At 52.7% G+C, this 16,420-nt stretch overlaps 5 protein-coding genes across 5 annotated transcripts; 3 read left to right on the forward strand and 2 right to left on the reverse strand.

Moving 5' to 3' along the window:
* Positions 1-218: 218 nt before the first annotated feature.
* On the forward strand, positions 219-1,774 carry V2A60_004716 (uncharacterized protein; the record flags this gene model as incomplete). The annotated part of the gene is made up of 6 exons (XM_083256030.1): positions 219-380; positions 439-546; positions 611-907; positions 965-1,053; positions 1,105-1,172; positions 1,224-1,774. 6 exons carry the CDS (start codon positions 219-221, stop codon positions 1,772-1,774), a joined length of 1,275 nt encoding a protein of 424 aa, XP_083112156.1.
* Positions 1,775-4,101: 2,327 nt separating this feature from the next.
* On the reverse strand, positions 4,102-5,771 carry V2A60_004717 (RNA polymerase III RPC4-domain-containing protein; the record flags this gene model as incomplete). The annotated part of the gene is made up of 2 exons (XM_083256031.1): positions 4,102-5,312; positions 5,369-5,771. The coding sequence occupies 2 exons, from the start codon at positions 5,769-5,771 to the stop codon at positions 4,102-4,104; spliced, it is 1,614 nt and encodes a 537-aa protein (XP_083112157.1).
* A 394-nt stretch (positions 5,772-6,165) lies between these two features.
* V2A60_004718 (UreD urease accessory protein-domain-containing protein) lies at positions 6,166-7,152 on the reverse strand (the record flags this gene model as incomplete). The annotated part of the gene is made up of 1 exon (XM_083256032.1): positions 6,166-7,152. The coding sequence occupies one exon, from the start codon at positions 7,150-7,152 to the stop codon at positions 6,166-6,168; it is 987 nt and encodes a 328-aa protein (XP_083112158.1).
* Positions 7,153-9,490: 2,338 nt separating this feature from the next.
* Positions 9,491-11,492, forward strand: V2A60_004719 (uncharacterized protein; the record flags this gene model as incomplete). The annotated part of the gene is made up of 3 exons (XM_083256033.1): positions 9,491-9,717; positions 9,795-10,082; positions 10,223-11,492. The coding sequence occupies 3 exons, from the start codon at positions 9,491-9,493 to the stop codon at positions 11,490-11,492; spliced, it is 1,785 nt and encodes a 594-aa protein (XP_083112159.1).
* Positions 11,493-12,326: 834 nt separating this feature from the next.
* Positions 12,327-15,865, forward strand: V2A60_004720 (cohesin subunit IRR1; the record flags this gene model as incomplete). Its single annotated transcript, XM_083256034.1, has 3 exons — positions 12,327-12,705; positions 12,759-12,967; positions 13,022-15,865. 3 exons carry the CDS (start codon positions 12,327-12,329, stop codon positions 15,863-15,865), a joined length of 3,432 nt encoding a protein of 1,143 aa, XP_083112160.1.
* Positions 15,866-16,420: the final 555 nt, after the last annotated feature.

Below are 16,420 nucleotides of genomic sequence, written 5' to 3' on the forward strand. Positions count from 1 at the left end.
CAAACTCTAGCGCTACTGTGTCTCCAGCCCTTCTCTCCTACAGTTGGATATGACGACCCGCAACTTTATATAGATACTGCCTACGCCATCTCTCCCAAACCCGCATCTCATCTCGCCCCTTCCAAAGTTTCGCCAACTCGTTGTCGATCAAAGTGCGCACTTGCGCTGTTGCAGTTCCTAGCGCCTTGAGACGCAGAGCAGCGCACTCATTGTTCACCATGGCCGAGGTCGACCCCAACGAATATAATGGCGGCCGCTTGGTCGGCGCCACCATCGCCCTACTGGCTCTCAGCTGGATCACCATCGGCCTACGCACATATACTCGAGCAGTTATCATGAGGAGTTTCCAGTCGGATGACTGGTTGATGTTGATGGCCCAGGTTGGAAGCCCTGCTTAAAGATGCCCTCGGGATCGCAAGTCCGCTGACAGGAACGCAGTTTATCTTTACAGCAATGTGCGCATTCATCTTTGAAGGTGTGCGCAGAGGCATGGGGCGACACAACGCAGCTATCGAGACAGACGACGATAGAGTTGCTGCACTAATGGTATGGACCCAGGCTGATTCCATTACACGTGGACTGGACTAATATGACTCCCCTTTACCCGCAGTGGCAAGCTATCGCTACTATTGCCTATATCCTGGCCATGATGTTCGTCAAGCTCAGCATCGGCGTTTTCCTTCTTCGATTATCCGCCAAGAAGGTATACAGCATCATCATCAAAATCAGTCTCGTTATTGTCACTTTATACACGCTTGGTGTATTCTTCTGGGACGTTTTCCAATGCATGCCCGTCGCGAAGCAGTGGGATTACAGAATCGTCGAGGGCCGTTGCGCCAGTGGGCAGGACATTATTAATGCCGCCTACGCCATCAGCGTCCTCACTGTTGTTTCGGATTGGTTCTACGTACGCGGTTACCGTCTCTCCTGAGAAGTGTTTGCCATGTTGACTGACATCGTGTAGGCTCTGCTGCCAATTCCGATGCTGTGGAACGTCAAGATGACCCAGCAGGCCAAGGTTACCGTTGTTCTCATTCTGGGCCTTGGTATCTTGTGAGTACAAGCACCATTTATACAATCGGCTTTTCACTAACAGTTTCACAGTGCGAGCATTGCTACACTGATTCGCGTCAAGTTCTTGGCCGGCCTAACGGAGATGGATGATCTCCTCTGTATGTGATGCCACGCAGCCATGTGCCACCCTGATACTAATACGCCAGTAGTCTCTGCAACTGATGCCTTGCTATGGAGCATGGTAGAACCTGGTGTGGCAATCATTGCCTCGAGTCTCGCCACCATCCGACCATTACTCCGTGTTCTCAAGATTCGTGGTTTCGAATCAACATACCGCTCACGATCGACAGGTGGCGTTTCGGGAAAGAAGCAGGGAAGTTCAATGCCGGGATACGGACCGAACGATGTATCACTGCACCGCGTCACCGTTGTCGACTCGGAAAGCCGCAGCGAGGCCATGGCCTACGACGAGTACCACCGGCATGCGGCTGGCCTCACGTCGCATCCACCTCCGCTATCATACAATCCCGACCCAATGATGGGAAACAAAGTTAGCATATCCGCTGGCGGTAGTAACACGCACGTACGCGGAGACTCCAAGAGCGAAGTCTACATCATAGAGGGGAAAATGACGTCGCCGAAATGGAGCCCTCGCGAATACCCGTCCTCTGACAGATCCGTGGAGGACATAAGCGCCCTGGAGGAGCAAAGCCAAGATCTTGGACAGGGCACGTCTGGCGGAAGCGGGCGGCGGCGATAGATTGATTCGACAATTTACGATTCGATTTTTTTTTTTACGGCGTAACATTTTGGAAACTTTGCCGATTATATACGGTACGGAGTACAAGTATTTCTTCTTCTCTTTCATGAGGATGGAATGGACCCAGCAGTGTTTCCCCGGCGTTCTTAATTGCCTAGAAACGATCTTTGCATATTATCGCGGATACAGGAATTTGTACAGAGTACATGTACCACCATAACGACAGCTAGAGTTTTACAGCGTCTTTGGTTATTTTTAGAGATGAAACGATTTTTAATGCCAACACCGGATGAATCATCACACATTGCTTGCCCTTGACACTGGTGCACAAACATTGCGGAGGATCAGCTCTTCACGATTGCACAGGTTTGCTGAGCGGTTCATCTGGGCGGTGTCGGCTCTTGACCACCGGCAACACACGTACCTCTGTGAATGCGATGCAGAGCGGTAACGCGCCAAAAGTGACGGAGCCTGGAAACCACCCTACCGACCATGAAACGAAACTGGCATTCCAAAACCAAAATATTGTTACAGAACAAAAAGGTGGGATCAATAGCAGAATCCTCAGCTGCTATAGAGGATAAGGAAAACCCGGCCAAATCGTAAGTTGGCGGCGGGGGGAGGGGAGCCTCTTGGGATTTCATCTACGAGAAACCAGACGTGGGGATCGCCAGGAACACGAGTGCCCCGGGGAGGGAGGGAGGGGGGCTATATGTCACGGAAGATTTCCTCTGGGCACATCTCTTGGCGTTGAATGCAAAGACGCAAGACAGCGTTTTAAGCGAGAAAGGCCGCGCCGGGCCCCCCTCCCGCTTCACATAGTTTACCCAGTACGGGCGCGGCGCGCGCCCCTGACACATGGCATTCTCGTCGACACGATGCGACCCTTGCATTGAGAGGATCTCCACCGGGAAACGGGTTTACAGACTAGATTAGGCTATTAGTGGGAGCCCTGTCCCCCCGACCAGGCGTCGTTTATTAATTGGAATAGATGGTAGTATTGTTTTTTGTCATCAATTCTTGTTCAACCTTTCCTTGATACCCTGCCTGCGCCGTCGTGCATTTTATGATGATACGGAGTAGATGAAGAGAAAAGGAGAGAACAAAAGGAGGACGGCGCGCGCCGTTCTTGATGCTGCCCCCCAAAGGCCCGATCAAGTTCCACATGACGAGTCCTTCTCGTCCTCTTTTTTTACCACGGCTGGCCACCCCCCCCCTGCTTCTGCTTCGGTCCCTGGCGAAAGAACCTGACTTGCGCTTTCGCATCTTGAGTCCCGACTCGGGGAAGACCAAAAAAAAAGGAACAAGAGGAACCACAATGGATTTTTGGAACTACTGGTAGAAACATGGAACGAAGAAGAAGAAGAAAATCGCGGAGAATTGTCTCTCTTTGGATCTGAACCGGATGGCCAGGCGCAATGCCGCGCCCTGTTCTCGAGTCAAACACTTCAACAACGCTTCCCTTTCCCCCCCCCGGACGACGCCTCAACTGGACCAGGCTGAAGAGAAAGGAAGAAAAAAAGATGCAAAGAACAAAAGAGTCAAGGGCTCCACGCGTGAAACGGCTATAGGCCTCCATCGGGTCTGGCTCCGCTGCCAATTTTTTTCTCCAGGACCAATTCACCAGCCATTGTCTCCTTGTGCAAATTTTCTGACTGTCCGCCCACCAGTTCTAGACCTCTGCGAATAGCACAGATCATGGATCAGGGCTCTCTCTCTTTTTAACCCCCCCCCTCCCAAGTACATTGCTGCTCGCTCCTCGCTGAAGCTGTTTTACGCCCAGCCCTGAATCCCTGCCAAGCAGGGGTGAGGAGGGGAGGGGCCCAATCTGGCAGGGTATAGAAAAGAGCGCACATGTATCCGTACGGAGTACCTGTATGCATGTGTGTCTGCGCGCGCGTTCCCCGCACATGGCGTCCGTACCTGATGCAGCTGAAGCCCAGTCATTATTTTGGGGGCTAGGGGAGAAGAAGCTCGGAAGACAAGGAAGGAGTGGATGGAGGGCAGGGGGGAGAGAGAAGAGAGAGAGAAAGAGTGTGTGTGTGGGAATGGAGGCTTACGCCGCCGACATGCATGCGACGGCCACGAATCACGCGCGTATATTCCAATGGGCGGAAAGCAGCCCTCAACTTCCAAATCTTCTCGAGTGGCCTGCCGTCGCAAGGGCTTGTACCGATAACCAACAGGGTGCTCCAAAACAGAATGGTGGCAGGGGCGTTCCGCCGAGATGGGAAAGAAACCAATGGTTCCGTAGGTAGCCTTGGGGGTTTCTTTCTTTTTTTTTTGTTTTTTGCTTTCCTACCCATGTAGACATTGTCATATTTTTTTTACGCGGACTCGAGCTCCTCCGGTGCGACGTTCCAGTCTTCCTCTTCGCTCCAGACGGGCGCCACCGTGAAGCGGCCCATGATCTTGCCCATACCGACGCAGTCGCCGCCTGTAGCGCGCGCGACGGCGTTTGCACCGCCTCCCACGACGACGGGCTTCTCGTCGCTCTCCTCGACGATGACAGCCGTCGTCAGGAAGTTCATGCCGGCGGCCGGGCTCATCTCCAGGACGTGGCCGCCCCAGTCTAGCTCGACCTTGCCCGACTTGCGGACGTTTAAGCGTCCAATCATGCCGCCCTGCGACAGGAACTGTGACTTGAAGCCGTGCTTGAGCTCGGCCTTGGCGCGTTCCTCTTCTGTTTCCTCATCATCATCGTCGTCGTCGTCATCATTGTCCTCGTCGTTATCGCCAGTGAGATCCACGGCCGTATTGTCTGTACTAGCGGGGATGTCGCCTACACTGACCGCTGAGGCTTCCTCCTTGACCTTGGCTGGTCCTTGTGGCGTGCTCGTCTCCTTCAGAGGCGGCATCAGAGGAGGGAATTGGAAAAGGTACAGACGGCCGTCCTTGTTTGCAAGTTCGGGCGCGCTCTCGCCGTCCACGGTAACGGCACCGAGTTCGCGAGCGAGCAGATCTAGGTCTGACTGGATCATCTTGCCCTCAGGATCTTGTGGTAGAGTCTTCTTGACCTTGACTGGCGCTGCAGTTGCTTTATCCTCAATCTTCGGCACTGCTTCGAGGTCCAAGTCCATGGAGTCCTCGGCTCCAGGCTCCTCCTTGATCAACGGTTTGGAGTCTGTACCCCAGACACCTTCCTCGGGATGGTCTTCGGGTGGCAATGCCCCTGATTCTCCATCCACCCAGAGACTTTCCTCCTCGCCAGTCGCGTTTTCTTTTGCTTCCAGCTCAGCCGTTGTAGCCACGACGATTTCTGCCTCCTTGTGCTCCTTGCGAAAGATTCCCATGGGCATTTTGCTGGAGTCTTTAGAGCTCAGCGCGGCAATCATAGCCTCGTCTTCGCTGTCCAATTCCTCCTCCGGTGACATAATGTGTAATTTATCGGCGTTGATTCGTGCTTCTCGGTAGATGTTCCGTCCTTGTGCAAAGTTAAGACTCTTAGAATCAGACTTCATTCCACGGCCACCAAAACCGCCACCGCCGCCGATTCCACCACCACCGCCACCAAACCAACCACCACCTCTACTCGAGCCTGTACCTGACGTTAGAGATTTTATTCTTCGTCGCCATTCCGTCCGGTTGACTGACCTCCGATGCCCGAAGAGAATGGACCGCTAGCGCCAGAGATGATGCGACCAAAACCACCCCTTCCCATTGTATCACCGCGACTTCGTTTGCTGCGAAAGCGTGAACGCCCGCGAGCTTTACGCTCTTCTGCGGCACGCTCGCTCGCCTTCTTCTCTTCCTGCCGCGCCAGGCTATCTCGCTCAGCCTCGTCTCGACGAACATTTTTTGGTCGGAATCGCCCTACAGCTGGGGCTCGCGTGGCTCGTGTTGCAGCTCCCCGCCGAGCAGATGTTGACTCGCTGGGGTTAGCTGTTGTCGCATCTGTTGGTGTAGGTGCCGGCGCTGGCGCATCGGTTGCCGGCCGCTCGGTGCCGGCGCTGGCGGCTCCTCTGCGGGTGCCTCGTGCTGGCGCTCCACGAACCATGTTTACGAGATCCTTCACCAAATATATATATAAAAACTTATGGTGTCGATAAGCAGGCAGCTGGGCAACAGAGCGATTGAAGTTGGGTGACGCTGGAAAATTTGGGCGGTGGAGCGAAGATTTGGTGGGGCAGGCATTCTGCCACTGTTGCTTTGGTGGGCTGAGCTGGCCGCATCTGCACTTCAATATGATTAAAGAATTGTACACGTTTGAAAGAGAAACAAAAATAGATAGTACAAGAGAGAAGAGATCAGAAGCCCGTCGGAATTCAATCAAGTCTGATAAAGGATTGCTCTCAAGAGACGTATGCTGTACCTCACTACGACTATGCTTTATGTTCTATACTTCTATGTTCTGGGCTAGGCATGAAGTGCAATGCACATTTTTGACGAGACTATCGAACACACATCAGAGCGTCTTCTCCAAAATTGGCTTCGATGCTTCCTTCTCTGAGGAGCATCGATCCTATCCATTCTCGGCCAGCCTCCACCGCCGTGGCGGCAAACTTGACCACGACGCAGCCGCGAACATTGGCAGCTGACCACAGCACCCCTTCCACCGTCTCCATGTCAATTCTCCAAGCGCGCCATTTCTCCAGCTCTGTCATGTTATCATCTGCAGCTTTGCGAGCCTCGGCTGTACGGAAGTCCCGGGAGCCCAGCCGAGGAAGAGCTGCGAATTCGGCGAGGAAGAAGTCTCCAAGGGACTTCATGAGGGCCCCGCGCAGGATGAGTGTGCCGAATATTCCCATTTTATGCATGACATCGCGCAAAGGCCCATCACTTGAGCGACCGCCGTCCCCAGCAAGAATGACCTTGTCTCGGACCAGTAATCGATCCTTGCCTGCATCGTCTTGGAGCCAGACCTCATTGCGGCCTGTCCACTGGAAAAAGCTCCAATTTTCGCCTCTTGCGGTTCGCCCTTGTGTGACCCAGTCCAGTAGACAGAGTGAAGCAGTTGGACTGGTCTTGAAAATCTGCGTTTGCGAGTAGACGCTTTCGTCAAACGGCTGTACAGGATCTGGGAGGAGGCACATGGCTGCGCCGGCATCAATCTCAATGCGCATGACCTGACTTGTCAAGACGGAACGTGAGGGAGATTTGAAGACTTTTGTGTGTCCCTGCGTAACCAAGCTGAGCCTTGAACCTCTCTTGACTTTGACGGAAAGGTCAACAGAGTCGCCGCCAACCAGTCCGCCGCCATACGACAGCAGAAAGACGAGCACGCTGCTCTGGTTGCTGGAAGGAGACGGTGATATAAGCTTGAGAGGGTACTGATATTTCATTATCTCAAGCCCAGTGCCACCAGAGGGAAGTGGTCCGGCTACGATGCTACCCCCTCCCGCCGTCGCCGTCGACTTGGGAAACGGCGAGGAGGCCATCTCGACAAGCAGCCTGATCGATGCGAAATTTGAAAGGAGCTCAGCCGATCATCTCGATCCAAGGAAATTCGGCAATGAGAAACGATCAAGAGATCATGAGACGCTTAGTGGCTTCATGCTGTCCCTGCATGGTGGTTGATGGTGATGGTGAAGATGCCGAAGCCGGAGGCACCCCACTCGCTGCTGATAGCCGTGATCCTCAGTAGAGAGGGCGGGTAGCCTCATTCGTAGTCGCGCCACTCATGGAAGCGACGGTCAAGCAACAACGCGCAAGCCCAAGAAGGCTCTTGTCGAGAAAGCTCCATCGCGAGGTTTCCAAAGTCAGAAAATTGACATGTAGGATTGATACAATCATCAGAAGATTTTAAGCTTTTCTCAATTTTTTTCACCTTCCTCGACACTTCTTCCCCCACCCACACCAAATGACTTGTTTTGAAAATTGTCGGCGCTATATCCGTACCTGGCAGCTCCTTTGACTCTAAACCGAGCAATGTCTGTCGTACGATTGTAGTGTTAATGAGTACATCAGAAGCTGACGCGTTGTGGGAGACCAGGAGACGGCCGGCCGGCCATCACGGAGTTCAAAGTGGCCACCTTCTTCACCCTCGAACACTTGGCACGATTGGGGCGGATCGTAATCGTGCATGAGCTTCCAAGGGACAAAGAAAAGCACACCAACTTACTTAAAATACTGGGTATTGCGGTGGCATACGAGGAATTCACGAGCAAAGCTTGTCGCGGAGTGGGACTGACCCTTGCGCCAGTAGGCTGTTTCTGGACTGATGCAGCCTTGCTAACTCACCTGCTTCGACAATATCATTAAGTAATAGTACTAATAGTCATCCGCAGCCCTTTGATTAAAAATTATTCAACCCGCTTTAGGTGCTGAGATAGTGTTGAGAGAAAACAAGCCGTTAAACGGGCATCAATCTACGCCCCCATCTGATCTTATCCCGGATGTTCCTTGGACAGCAAAGTGTCAGTAGGTGAGCTTGGCAAAGGTGCAGGGTTCACTATTTCACCTTTGAAAGAATCGCGGTGCAGATCAATGTCAAAAAGGAAAGCTCAGTGTGATGAGACTTGGACAAAGGCCCGTTGAGTAGCGGTAGGGAAACGGTTTGCCCCGGCAAGCACTGCCATAAATTGTCATGGCCAACCGAAGTAGAAGGATTCGAGTCGGATGGACCTTCTCGCCAATGCGTCGCCATGGCGAATCTACTTGGCGAATTCAGCCACCATGAGAGTGAATAGCACGGGCGACAGTACCGAGAGAGGTTCTACTCATCGCGGATGTCCCAAGTTGGCTGCGCGCGCGGCAGCGTCTCCGATACCTGCTGATGCTACCTACCTGTAGTACTGACAGCAGACAACCCTGTCAGGCAAGAAAAAAAATCATCTTTTTCTTTCTTGATGCAAGACCAGGCTGACAGGTTTCTCCGCGGCAATAGCGCGCCGAGTGGCGACTTGGTAATTGAGTTTTCATCCATAGCGGCTGGTTGAACAGGGCTTCAGGGTTAGGCAAGTAGGAAATTATCAATATAGTAAGCGGAGCCGAGAGCGTCGTGTGGCAACCCAGCAACCCAGCTCGGAAATGCTCGGATGTTCTCATTTACACATGGATGGGGCTGAAAGAGATAAGATCATCTGATAAAAAATCAGCGCTACCTACTGAGTAGTGCGACTGGGTAAGTGGCCGAGGCGTGAGGCATTTTTACTCTAAATTTTTGCTTAATCCCTGCAACTTCTCCATTCCTCCTTCAGCTATTTGCTTGGCGCTGGTGTGGCACCCCCAATCTCGAGGCTATGTGCCCAAGTGCCCCAAAGCTCGTCGAAATGGTGTAGTGGTGTGCCATTGTGGTTCCGTGGACGGCAAGGTGACATGTGGCAAGCCATACTTTACTTACTACTCAGTAGTAGATATTGACCCTGCAACATGTAGCCTTGTCCTTGACCGCGGTCCATCCCAGTCTCGGCTTTGGCCGATCCTTTGTGGGTTCCTGCTCCTGTCAGGCCTTACAATAGCATCTGTTCAGCAGTGGAAAAATTCTTCAGGTCATCGTTCCATGGGCAATACCCGGTCTACCTGGCAAGGGGGGGTCGAGACCGCACGTTCGGGAGCAAATTCCTGAACCATTATCGGAAGGATACCCGCTTAAGCCTATATACCATACCCATCGCCTGCGGCTCGCACCCTATTTATACCAGAGACACCCCAACGGTCGGCTGCCATAGACTCTACCCGGCTTGTCTATCCCTACAAGGCGTCGCGAGACCAAAACACACAACTGTCCGTTAAAACGCACAGCAGGTTCGCTCCGCTGCCGATCCTTCAGCCAAGATGATGTTCCTACCCAAGATCTGGGCGGGTAAAGACGACTCGCCCGATACCGTCTCCCCGACATCGCATCCGGACGCCGGCCCGTTGGGAGACAGCAAGACTCCCGCCTTGTCCAGTGTCAACAGCCATGATCAGACCGACGATGACGAGACTCAGAAGCAGATCGAGCTTACCGAAGCCAGCATCAAGATTTGGAGCCCATATCATATCTACCTAGCGTGGTGCTTGTGAGTTTACGGCCAACATAATTGCGAGGAAGAAGATAAACGAGCCTAGACTCGGATACTGACTTGTCCAACTACAGTATCTGGCTCGTGTACTTTGTCGACGCCATGCACTCGAGCATGAGCTTTGGTCTTACTGCCTACGTCACCAGTTCCTTTTCCAAGCACGGCCTCACGGCCACGACCAGTGTATTCTCGTCCCTGATCGGTGGACTGATCAAGCTGCCGCTCGCCAAGATTCTCGACATCTGGGGCCGTCCCCAGGGTGTGGCGATGATGCTGTTCTGCATGGTCATTGGCCTGGTTATGATGGCAGCGTGCCAGAATGTTGAGACTTATGCAGCAGCACAAGTTTTCTACTGGGTTGGGTGAGTGCGCCATGACAGCAGCCGCGCTGACAGACTCGACTTGTTCCTGCATCGAGTTTGCGCTGGCTGGGACCCCCGTCTTTCCTGGGGCCTTACCTGCTCAAGAGCCTTTACTGATACTGCTTCCTTTTGTCTCTTAGAATGAACGGTATAGGCTATAGTCTGCAAGTCTTCTGCGCCGATACGTCGGCGCTTAAGAACCGTGCCTTTGTCTTTGCTTTCATCAACACGCCCTTCATCATCTCGACGCCGACTAGTGGCTACGTTTCGCAGGGGTTCCTCAACAAGGGTCCGGAAGGCTGGCGATGGGCCTTCGGCGCCTTCAGCATCATTGTCCCTGTCGTCGTGGCCCCCATTTTCCTTCTGTTCCTGTGGAACCACCTCAAGGCCAAGAAGATGGGAGTTTTGCCACGCAGAGAGCCTAGTGGTCGCACTCTGGTGCAATCCATCAAATATTACGCCATTCAGTTTGATGTCATTGGCATCTTGCTTGCCGCGGCCGGCATGGGGCTGTTCTTGGTCCCATTCAACATTTACTCGTACCAGAAGGAGGGATGGCACTCCCCGATGATCATCTGCATGCTCGTCTTTGGCGTTGTTACCCTCGTGTTGTTCGCCCTCTACGAGAAGTACCTCGCTCCTGTCAAGTTCATCCCATATGAGCTTCTCGTGGATCGCTCCATCATCGGCGCCTGCATGACTGTGGCCCTGGCCTTCATCTCCTTCTCCATCGGGTCGGCCTTCTTCTCCTCGTTCCTCCAGGTTGTCACTGGGGCAACCCTTGTGCAGGCCACTTGGATAGGTCGCATCTTCAACATTGGAAGCTGCTTCTGGGGAGTGATCGTCGGTTTACTTATTCGCTGGACTGGACGCTACAAGTGGCTCGCATTATACTTTGGCGTGCCTCTTCAGATCCTCGGTGTTGGTTTGATGATTCACTTCCGTCAGCCTGGCATCGGCCTTGGCTACCTTGCCATGGCCCAGGTTTTCATTGCGATCTCGGGCGGAACACTTTCTATCTGCGAGCAGATCGCCGTCATGGCTGCTGTTGCGCATAAGCATGTAGCTGTCGCACTGGCACTTCTTGCCATGTTCTCGTCCATCGGTGCCGCCATTGGAAGCACCGTCACTACGGCTATCTGGACTGGCGTTTTCCCCAGGAAACTTGCGGAATACCTGCCCGCCGAGTCGAAGAAAGACTTGGCTTTGATCATCGCGAGCTTGCCCAAGCAGTTGTCGTACCCCATTGGTACCCCCACCCGGTTGGCTATTGAGCGAGCCTATGGTGAAGCTCAGAGAATCATGATGATCTCGTCAGTCTCTGTCTTGGTGGTCACCATCCTCACCGTGGCCATGTGGCGTGATTTGAAGGTCAAGGACTTCGAGAACAGGTCCAACCCCAAGAAATAAGAGTGATCTGCGTATATTTGAACAAGTACTACCATGGTGCGGGCACACAGGCAGAACCCCTGCCGTAGTTTGCTGGCTCTGATTCTTTTAGTTAGGGGCGTATTCCGTGGTGTTTGTCAATTAGATGCGCATAGCCTTTAATACACCGTAAACGCAGGCTTAATATGATAATCTCACTTCTTTTCAACAAAAGTTCATTTCCGGAGAATTCTCCTTGAAATTGTTTATTTTTCCATTTTTTTTATAGCGTTGGCCGTCTTTCACCCGAGGTAAGTGAAGCCGCCCTTCAACATGATGTATCTTGGAAGAACATCCATACATACTACACATGCCACGGAAACACACAGATACTGCGGAACCTACCAATGCTTTATTTTTCTGTTAGCCTATAGTTCCTGTTACGTAGAGTATGAGTTACGTAGAGTATGAGACTTGCTGTCTTACAAGATCTTATTCTACCTGTTGCCTGCATGCTGGCGGACCGTGCTACCCCACTCTTTTTACTCGACGAGAGCGAATCAGAAAATGGAGTCGATAACAGAAGCCGTTAAGTGACTGGTACTTTAGCGATTGCAGTAGTTTGTATAGGATATCCCTGTACCTATATAGCCGTTAATCATCCGACAGGCCACTGAGGATCAGACCCCCACAAATAGCTGCCCCCCCCCAGGCGGCGGGCAGTCCCCTGGCAGCTTAACGACTCCAATACGCCAAACACGCGCCGGTCGCAGCAAACATCCGTCGCGCGCCTCGCGATCGCATATTTCCAGCCCGCACTGCACCACCGTTTTCGCTGATGCCTTGGAGCTGACACTGATAGACGCACGGCACAACATGGATAACGACACCGCGGCTTCCAGCCAAGACGGCGATGCGCCGCGCCGATCTGGACGCGTCGTAAAGGTCCCCGAGAAGTGGGAGCCGGAAGCGTCCGCGCAGATGGCCTCATCCAAACGCAAACGAGGCGGCGAGGGCGTGGAGGGTGACGATAACCCTGAGTCTGACGAAGATGAGAGCGGCGAGGACGATGATGACGGCGACGGCGACCATCCCGCTCCCCGGTCGCGACGAGCTGGTGGCGGCAGTCGCCAAAAGAAGCCCTCTCTGAAGAAGCCCAAGATCAATGGCGCGGGCGGTCACACGGCGCGTATTCCTAGCAGACCAAAGAAGACCGTCCGAATCGAAGCTGGGACCAAGGGAACGGGGCTATTTGGTATGTGCCGTCTCACCGCACCGGGCTCCAACGCCGGCTAACACACTTCATAGTGGACATTTTTGGCTCCGGACAGCCTTCGCAGACTGTCGCCCACCAATGGCTCGAAAAGTACAAGGCAGACAATGCTGTCGCTCTAAGTGATCTCGTCAACTGCATTCTTCAGTGCGCTGGCTGTGACCTCGAAGTAACACCTGACGACATTCGCGACCCCGAAAACATTCCCAACAGACTAGTTGACCTTCAAGGCGTGTATCAAGAGGTATGTAGCGCTGGACAATGTTGTGCACGCCTAATTCGAGCTAATCCCTGGTAGCAAAACATAATTGATTACCCTCTCATTTCTCGTGCCAAAGGTACTCGCTCATTCCGAGACCTGCTCGTCACCTTCTTCCACGCTCTCATCGCCCTGCTTCACGACACGGACATCATGTACCAAGATGCAGAATTGATGGAAAACCTTCATGCCTGGCTGGCCAGCATGTCATCGTCCTCGCTACGACCCTTCCGCCATACTGCCACGACGATTGCACTGGCCGCCCAGACTGGGCTTGTCGATGTAGCTGGGATACTCGACCGTCGTATTGCCAACATTGAGCAGCAGCTGCAAGCCGCGAAGCGTGGCAAAAACAAATCCAAGACCGTGGAAGTGCAGCGCAACTTGGAGGAGGCTAATAGCCATCGGAGCATTTGCAGTGAAGCCATTCAGTCGTACTTCGACACTGTCTTTGTTCATCGCTACCGTGATGTCGACCCAAAGATCCGTACCGAATGTGTTGAAGCCATTGGTTCTTGGATCTGGGATCTTCCCACAGTCTTCATGGAGCCGGGTTACTTGCGCTATTTGGGATGGATGCTTTCCGATGTCAACGCTCCCACTCGGCTCGAAGTTCTGCGGCAGCTGTGGAAAGTATTCAAGCGCAGTGCACAGCAGCTTATTCACTTCATCGATCGGTTTCGCCCACGACTTATCGAAATTGCGACTCTCGACTCTGAAATTTCCGTTCGAGTTGCTGCCATCTCTGTCATTGACACGCTACGAGCCGCTGCTCTTCTCGAACCCAACGAAATTGACGCCATTGGTAGACTCATTTTCGACAATGAAATCAGAATTCGCAAGGCTGTCGTAAATTTCTTTGGTGCATGCATCGAGGACGTCAAGGAAGGCAAGGTTGAGGAGCTTGGCGGCCAAGATGCTCTGGATGAGGTTGACGGAGGTGACGAAGACGATTTTGAGTCGCCTCGCAAAGAGTGGCTGGATATCAAGTGCCTTGCCGAGACTCTAGCCATCTACAACGCTCAGGTCGATGAAGCACAACAGAACAATGGCGTCATTGGTACCGAAGTTTCCCTGGATCTTCTCGAGTCTGTTGTGCCAGAGACGAGGATAACCCTTGCTGCCCAGGCTCTATTCGACAAGATCCCGGAAATCAAGTCTTGGGAGATCTTGGCTGGATATCTTCTGTTTGATCACTCAACAAGTACAAAGTCGCGGGGCAAGACCAAGGGCAAGAACACATCTCCAGAGGCTGCCTTCAAAAAGGCAATCGCGCCGTTAAGAGAAGAAGAAGCAATCCTTCTCGAAGTCCTTAGCTCTGGCATTAGATCCTCCCTCACACACTCTGGAGGTGATGTCGATCGCAGCCGGCGTAGAGGAAACCGTGAAGCCGCCGATGCGCAAGAAGATATAGCAGTTGAACTCGCCAGCGTTATCCCAAAGCTTCTCAACAAGTTTGGTGCCGAACCCGAGACCGCTGCTATCGTCTTGCGTTTGGAACACAATCTTGATCTAGACGTTTTTCAGCAACTTCGCCAAGACTCCAGCAGATATGAAAGGCTGCTGGACGAAATAAGCACACAGTTTATCAGACACGACGATAAGAGAGTCCTGTCGGAAGCCGCTGCTGCGCTCCTCCATGCCCGGCAATATGACGAACTGGAAGAACTGACCGATAGTAAACTCTCTTTGTTATGGGATAATGTCATTGATGCACTCCGCAACGTTAGTCAGACGTGCGAGCTCTCCGTTCGCGGAAACCTCGCAGCAGCACCCCTCCACCAATTATCAACACTGTTGATGAAAATTAGCAAGTTGGCTAGTATTGCGGATTGCGTTGATATCTTGGAAGCCGAGCCTAGGTCAAAGAATGCGGACTCCTCCGCGATCCAGACCCTCATCAATATTGTTCATCGTGGCAAGTACGAGCCACAGGAAGACGAGATTGATGATCTCGAGGATGAAGTTGTGACACTGGCCATCAAGGCTTGTCAGTTTTACTTCATGTGGAAGATACGCGCTTTGTCAAAACGACTGGCGGGTGGTACTGGAGTTGCAGACGCTGAGCTCGACCGTTTGTCTGTGCTTCGCCAATCCTACCGCCGTCACGTCATCGAGACATTCTCCTCTCGCGCCGCTATTGATCAATTACGTCTGTTTTCCACGGGCAGCTTATGCGACCTTCACCTCTCTTTCGCCACCCTTCGGCCGAGAATCGCCGCTCTCCGAAGTGTTGACCACGCCAGCGCCAATAAATTCAAAGTCCTCACTCAGGATATCGAGCCCGGCCTGATACCCGAACTAACGTCCATCTTTGACGGTGCTGAGAAGCAATTCGCCAAAAAATCCAAAAAGGACAAGGGGCTTAACGAGCCAGCCGAGGACGAAGATCCCATGTCCGATGAGGAGGAAGACGACGAAGATGACGACGAGGATGCCGAGCTCACCGATGAGCAGCGTTACGCCAACGAGCTACGAGCTGAAAAGTCGTTATGCGAGCTGACCGCCAAATACGTTCTCGCCATCAGCGGCCGTCTCATTGACGATCGCGGCGGGCTCGTCGACAAACTGCGCCGTCGTCTACTCCGCAACCAGACTAAGCTGGGTAACAACTTCAAGGAGGTCGTCGCGTTCCTGGACGAGGACAAGATGGCCCGCGCGGCTAAGAAGGCAGCACCCAAGCCCCTTGCCAAACCCGCCGAAAAGGAGACGACGGCCCAGGACCTGGAGGACATGTTTGAGAACGAGGCCGAGCCGGAGGAGGGATCACGAGAAGATCTCCGTCGCAAGGGCCTGCTCGAGCACGACCTGATTGATGACGATGACGACGACAACCAGGACCACCAGGAGAGTCGATTCGAAGATGATATCCTTGGAGACTAATTGCGATTTTTTTGTCTATACAACTTCTAGAAACAAAACTTCAGCAATATCATGCTCGGAGTTGAAAGAAAAAGAAAGGGTTTACGACGGAGACAAGTTTTGGGGTGGTAGGAGTGTTGGAGCAAAGTCGTAAAATCGAGGGATACAATTAGGGATGAAGGGGCCATTGCTTTCGCCAGACATTGTTACGCTACGGAAGCAACAAAAGAACGAACTTGACGACAGCGCATATGGCAGTATTTCTTTCTTGCTTTCCAAATTTGGTTTGATTTCTTGACTGCCAATTTGGGCACGCGATTTGTCCTTCTTCTTCTTTGCTCCATTCTTGTCTCCCATGTTTCATAATGCTGGCTCTTTTCGTTTCGTTTCTATTCTTTTCTTTTCTATTTGCGAAACAAGGCGAAAACAAAGGGGGGGCCTTTGACTTTTGTTTTCCGGGTGCATGTATGTTTTGCGTTTCTTTTTTTTATGGTGCGTCAAGGTGCGGGCTCTCTCTTATGACCATGTTCTGTTGATTGTATTGCCGCCTTTTTTTTATAGTCTTAAATCTTTTCT

Source organism: Cordyceps javanica, chromosome 3 (assembly GCF_051103115.1).
Source record: "Cordyceps javanica chromosome 3, complete sequence".
In the NCBI taxonomy this organism is placed as follows: Eukaryota; Fungi; Ascomycota; class Sordariomycetes; order Hypocreales; family Cordycipitaceae; genus Cordyceps; species Cordyceps javanica.